Source organism: Amphimedon queenslandica, unplaced genomic scaffold (genome assembly GCF_000090795.2).
Source record: "Amphimedon queenslandica unplaced genomic scaffold, v1.1 AMPQUscaffold_12770, whole genome shotgun sequence".
Classification (NCBI taxonomy): Eukaryota; Metazoa; Porifera; class Demospongiae; order Haplosclerida; family Niphatidae; genus Amphimedon; species Amphimedon queenslandica.
The window spans coordinates 28,579-35,652 of record NW_003546994.1 but is presented as its reverse complement, the minus strand read 5'-3'; the positions used below and the strand labels follow the sequence as shown (position 1 = coordinate 35,652).

At 32.4% G+C, this 7,074-nt stretch overlaps 1 protein-coding gene across 1 annotated transcript; it reads right to left on the bottom strand.

Annotated features, from left to right (window-relative positions):
- Nucleotides 1-209: 209 nt before the first annotated feature.
- LOC109586824 (WD repeat-containing protein 7-like) lies at nucleotides 210-7,042 on the bottom strand. The gene is made up of 10 exons (XM_020003045.1): nucleotides 6,983-7,042; nucleotides 6,869-6,918; nucleotides 6,316-6,375; nucleotides 5,598-5,791; nucleotides 4,802-5,038; nucleotides 4,405-4,508; nucleotides 2,412-2,678; nucleotides 1,411-1,635; nucleotides 1,025-1,084; nucleotides 210-493 (listed from the first exon to the last, which is right to left on the bottom strand). Exons 1-7 carry the CDS (start codon nucleotides 7,040-7,042, stop codon nucleotides 2,571-2,573), a joined length of 813 nt encoding a protein of 270 aa, XP_019858604.1. The 3' UTR covers nucleotides 210-493; nucleotides 1,025-1,084; nucleotides 1,411-1,635; nucleotides 2,412-2,570.
- Nucleotides 7,043-7,074: the final 32 nt, after the last annotated feature.

Here is a 7,074-nt window from a genome sequence, read left to right as displayed (position 1 = left end):
CACAATTATATTAATGATACATACTATTAACATAAAAAACAATATACTGGTACAAAATTTTAGGGTGTAAAATTTATAAGCTGATTCAAGTTTGTATTTTTCATGTATGCACATTCAATAGGTACATGTGCTGTGTATCGCTCTAAAAGGTATTGTTTCCACAGGTAAGAAGCTATCAATAAAATCTATGTAATTAAATACACCACAACTTATGCCCATATGACTAAAAACAAGTCAACAACAATAACACTATAAGAACAAACAACAACAATATATTACCAACAAAACATTAAATACTTTGTGTTTCTGGTAGTTGGTTTAGTATCAATAATCATCCAGTGCCACTCCTCCATTATTATGAACATGTGACGGACTCTTTTTAACCAGTCCCATGCAGGCAGGCAGTACTAGTGACAGTCCTCCTCCTTTACTCAATAAACCAAATGAGACAGGACAGGATGACCTTACTAATCCTAATGTATCCTCACACTCTCTAAATAACAATGAAAACAAAAATAAACATAATCAATAATAAATAATAAAATTATAATTAAAAATGAACAAACATGACAAATTAAAAAAATTAAGTGATACATACACAAAAATACATGTACTTATACATGTATGCATCATTTCAAAATTTCACGATCATTTTATATCAAATGACGTATAAAAAGAGATGAAAACATATAAATATGTACATTTGTGGGGAATCAATATTGGTTGCAGTGAACATCCAGCAATATAAAATATGTCATTGTGTTTTATTCTGAGCTGCTCAATGGGATTTGGCTGCTAAATCACCAAATGACACCAATACGTGTATACATGTACATATGTAAAATCCACCAATTGCAAATTGCCAAATTCAACTACTGCCAATACTTAAGTTCCAACAGTAAGAAAGACAGATGATACATGTATGGCCCCAGTAACAATGCCAACAATACAACAATACATCATTATCATTATTCATAATATCATTCTTTAAAACATTGATTATTAGTACCAATCTAATACTAACTTGTCCAGTGAGTTGTCAAGGTTCCATGCATGAAGGCATGATACTAGGAGTCTAGGTGAGCTGATGGTTAGAGGGAGAAAGAGAGAGAGAGGAGGGAAACAATGTAATTTGTGCATATACATGTACATGTACAATACATTTAAAACTTGATATTTACATGTACATGTGTAACTGTCAAAAAAATGTAAATGACATTATTGAAGTAAAAAAGTAAGCAAGTGAAGGCAACATGAAAACCACAAAACATTTACAATACTTTTCAGCACATTAGTACATGTACATGCACATGTAAATAGTCAATTTATGCAAATGTACATAAACATGTATTTCAGTGACAATAATTCAGTGATAATGTAATAAAAATTTGGAGCAATTTTGAATCTTACCAGGTCATTGAATATGTCCCTCTGATGAAGGTGTATTGTGATCAGTGTCTCGTACTTTACTCTGTCAATCTTGTTCAGTTCTTGTGTCGTCATTTCAATGAGAGAATTGAGCACGTCAAGGAATGCTTGGTCAGTGGCAGCCATTATCTTCTTGTCTGATGGAGCATTCTTCAGTGCATTAGTTGAGTCCATTGTCCAAATGATCTGTAGACCAAGGAGACCAATCTACAGCCACAGACAAATAGAAAAGAAACACTACTAGTATAGAATTCCACTAATACATTATACATTATACATGTACTGTACACGTGGTCATGTTTATGGTATATTAATTATTATTATTTACATCTCATAGTAAACTCATTTGAGCAGGGTAACTGTTTAAGAAATCAATAAGGTCAAAGTTAGGATCTTTAATGCAGCATTCCTTATCACAGAATGAACTGATTTCTTTGCCATGTCAAGAAGCTTCCCCAACAATATCTTGACATTTCCCTGAGCAAGAACTGGCTTCTCTAACTACAAGAATATAATGATAAAAGTGAATAGTGTAAAAGCATCCATAATGAATACAACTACAAGTACATGTGTATTAGCTGAAGTAGTGGGACATACTTCAATAGTTTCTGGTTCTTTGGAGTTAATGTGAGTGATCCTGTCATACTCCTTATCATGGAATGTGACAGTTTTAATGTTATCAAAGACACTGAGGAGGTGAGCCAGTGTAAGAAAAATAAATTAATATTCCGTAAGGAAACTTTTTCAACAAGAAAATAACTACTAAAATAATAATTGTGAAGCCAATAGTAATCCATGATACCATTAGTATTTTATCTAACAACAATTGAATAATCAATTCAAAATTATTATGAATCAATTGAGATAAGGAGAGATAGAGTGAGTACCAAAAATGATAATGGGAATGAGATGCTTTGGGAGTCTTTAAATACAAATGTAATACTATCACTAACAGTGTACATGTACTAGTGTATAGTGTATACCTGTATAGTGTGTGAGTCTGAAGCTTGTCCCAGTATCTCCAGTAGTGCTTGATCAGACACAAAGAAGAACCGAGGGAACACCAGCCTCTTCTTCTCAAGGTAGCCAGTTAATGATTTCTGGCAGAGCTCCAGTTACTCCAGGAGATGAGGGAGTAGTTGTCACAGTGTCTCATCCCCCACACAGCACTGGACCACATTAGGGACCTCATGAGCTTTGGTCATTATCTTTATCCAGGACTTGTCTATACTTTGAAACCTTTTAGCTTCCTGTAGAGTGAGAATTAATAATTTCAATTGAAATAAATTCAAATTTCCTATGCATTATAAGTACATGTATGTGTATTTGCATAAGAAAAAATGGAGGGTCCTCTCCTAGTCATTATTAGTAATGTAAAGTTTGTAAAAATCCATATTTGATTAGAATCAGTTGAAACATTATATGTATACTGTATATGTATCAGAAACTGTAATAAAGTGAAAACAATAAATACATTAAGTATAAGGAGCTATTATTCAGTTATTAACCAACACACAATAAGCTGTGCTGTAAACATTAAGCTGATTATTAAAATGATTACAAATATAGAGGAATCCTTCTCTATCAAATGTTAGTCCTATTGGATAGATATTTGATGGCAGTAGTGGTAGCAATGAGTTGCTCATTTACTGATCTATTAATACCTTCTTGTCTTGTCAATAAAGACTTATGTATCACTAATAACATAAGAACAATGCATTGTTATTAATTGTCATCATCTTGGCCCCTCAATAAAAAATCTTGTATGAATGCTTGACTGCAGAAAAGGCTGCAGTATTTTCAAAAATTGGCCTATTTCAAAAATGGCCATACATGTACATGTAACTCAAAATGTTTCAGATCAGAATGAGCTCAAACTTTCTACATAGCATAAGGACATCAATGTACATGTACATGTACAGTATCAGAAATCGGAATAAAAATTGGGAATGATTTTGGACCCATTTTTTGGAAAAAATTATGGGCTATAGTACAAGGCACTTCTATAAATGATCCTCCAAAAATTTTAAGCTGATCTCACAAAAATCGTTACAAAACACCTGTAGTGACCGAGAAGGAAAGGTAAAGAGAGGTCTCGCGGGAATCAACGAACAAATTTATCAATAAGTTAAAAACTTCTTCTTAAAACTGAAGAATGCACACACTTAAATACACAGAAATCAATTGCATCATAATACATCACTGACACACATTGCATAATATTACATAACACTAGAAAGGAATCTTAATCAACAATGCATACATTATATAACCTACATAAGAAATGAAAATAAGTACAGAAATAATAATTAGGAAAAATGATAATAATAACAATACAATACATCCCTAGGAAAATAATTATATATAAGCATACATTAACATTATCAGTTATAACAACACCTTTACCGTATAGTGGGAAATTGGAAGAGACTGAAATTTGGCAAATTGCTAAATTTTGATGATTGGCAAATTTTAATTTGGAAAATTTGTGGCCACGTACCATTGAGCATGCATACAATGGCTCAAAATGGCAAAATTTATTTTGGCAAATGGCTATCAAAATGGCCCTCCAAAATTTTACACTATACAGTATGCCATACAATAATAATGCATAGAATAATGGACATTAATTGAATACATAATTACATGTACAATTGTACATGTACATGCATACACCATATGGCGCTTTAATTTAGCTTTATTTTGGTGATTGATAATTGACAAATTATTAATACCACCAATCATTAATGAGCAAGCTCAGTCATGTCCATGTACAATGTATGTGTACACAAAAATCATTAAATTAAAAACCACCAATTATATTTTTACAACAAAATCAAAAATTACCCTCTCTTCACGCCCACACATGGTTTGGGTAATAAAGAGCTACATTTTACATGTACACATGTACATGTACATGTACACTGTAATACTTGTACAGTAAGCAACTCTCTCTCTCTCTCTCTTATTATTTACTTTAAGTTGTTCTTTCATTGCACTCATCATTTCTTTGTTGATAGTCTTAATTTCATTATTAAACTGAAGCATCATCTGAGCCATTCCATCATTTAACTTCTTGTCTAAAATAATAACAATAATAAACATGTAATTGTAAACAAATTGTAATTGTAAAAATGTAATTTTAATTTTAATCAACAGCCAAAACTGGGTATTTCATGTACAGTACATGTAAATACCCATATATGTACATGTATACTTCATTGAACATTTGGTGATTGGGATGTTTCATTTGGCAAATTTGTGGCTACATGTACATGTATATGCCCTTTAAATACTGTATCTGAACATGTAAATGCATGTACATGTACACGTACATAGACATGTACATGTATACACATGTATATGTACTAACAAGATCCAGTAGCTAGCACATGAGCTCCCCAGGTCTGATTCATCAGTGTGTTAGTGATAGATACCACAGTTAATAAATGCCGTGTGGTTAATGATCTTGACAACTGCCACCTAACATGATTGGATAGTTGAGACTGGATCCCTTCCTCATTGATATCCTCCTCCTCCTCCTCCTCTAGACTAACAGGAACTGTTAATGATCTCTCCTTATGTAATGAGAGTGTAGCATTGATGGCACCTGTCAACAACAATAATAACAACAATCATATGTGACCATAATTGACAAAAGGTACCTTATGGCGGATAGGAAAATTGGTCTTTAAAGCCTTAAAAATCCAATTTCTTGAGCTCAATTTGTCATAAAATTACTCCAAAGGATGCAAAAAGTTACTTTGTAACTTTTAGATACAATAGTTGTCCAACAGAGCACTCAGGTTGATATTTTTCATTATAATGATGAATTTAAAAATCCGCCATAAGGTACCTTTTGTCAATTATGGTCACATATTAATAATACATACTATTAACATAAATAACACTATACTGGTACAATATTTTAGAGTGTAAAATTAATAAGCTGATTCAAGTTTGTATTTTTCATGTATGCACATTCATTAGGTACATCATGTACTGTGTATTCCTCTAAAAGGTATTGTTTCCACAGGTAAGAAGCTATCAATAAAATCTATGTAATTAAATACCCCACAACTTATGCCCATATGACTAAAAACAAGTCAACAACAATAACACTATAACAACAAACAACAACAATATATTACCATCAAAACATTAAATACTTTGTGTTTCTGGTAGTTGGTTTAGTATCAATAAATCATCCAGAGCCACTCCTCCATTATTATGAACAGGTGACGGACCCTCTTTAACCAGTTTCCAGGCAGGCAGTACTAGTGACAGTCCTCCTCCTTTACTCAATAAACCAAATGAGACAGGACAGGATGACCTTACTAATCCTAATGTATCCTCACACTCTCTAAATAACAATGAAAACAAAAATATACATAACTAATAATAAATAATAAAATTATAATTAAACATAAAAAACAAGAAAAAATTAGAAAATTAAGTGATACATACACAGAAGTACATGTACATGTATGCGTCATTTCAAAATTTCATGATCATTTTATATCAAATGACGTATAAATAGAGATGATACTATATAAATATGTACATTCATGGAGTATCAATATTGGTTGCAGTGAACATCCAGCAATATAAAATATGTCATTGTGTTTTATTCTGAGCTGCTCAATGGGATTTAGCTGCTAAATCACCAAATGACACCAATACGTGTATACATGTACATATGTAAAATCCACCAATTGCAAATTGCCAAATTCAACTACTGCCAATACTTAAGTTCCAACAGTAAGAAAGACAGATGATACATGTATGGCCCCAGTAACAATGCCAACAATACAACAATACATCATAATCATTATTCATAATATCATTCTTCAAAACATTGATTATTAGTACCAATCTAATACTAACTTGTCCAGTGTGTTGTGAAGGTTCCATGCATGAAGGCATGATACTAGGAGTCTAGGTGAGCTGATGGTTAGAGGGAGAAAGAGAGAGAGAGAGAGGAGGGAAACAATGTAATTTGTGCATATACATGTACATGTACAATACATTTAAAACTTGATATTTACATGTACATGTGTAACTGTCAAAAAATGTAAATGACATTATTGAAGCAAAAAAGTAAGCAAATGAAGGCAACATGAAAACCACAAAACATTTACAATACTTTTCAACACATTAGTACCTTATAAATGTACATGCACATGTAAGTAGTCAATATATGAAAATGTATATACACATGTATTTCAGTGAAAATAATTACATGTACATGAATATTAATTACTACACACTTAATGGGCACTACATGTTGGTATTACATGTACTACAAATACATGTACATGTACATGTATTAGCAATTGAATGCTTTGGTGTGAGAGAGAAAGAAAGAGAAAGAGTGAGGGGGAGAGCAAAGCTTACATTAATATGAGGAGGACATGCTACAATGCTACTGACCACCTACCATGAACTGCAATAGTGTTGAACAATATTCCTTTGAAGAGGTCCCACAATCTAACAGAAAAATCAGGACCACCAGATAACAAGTGATTGGTATCATAAGCAGTGCTATAGTCACAGGATACAACAGGAGGGGACTCTCCTCTTGTGACCTCTTAAGAAATAATATTGAGACCATGCTATAGAGGAGAAGGAGAGAGAGAAAGAAGA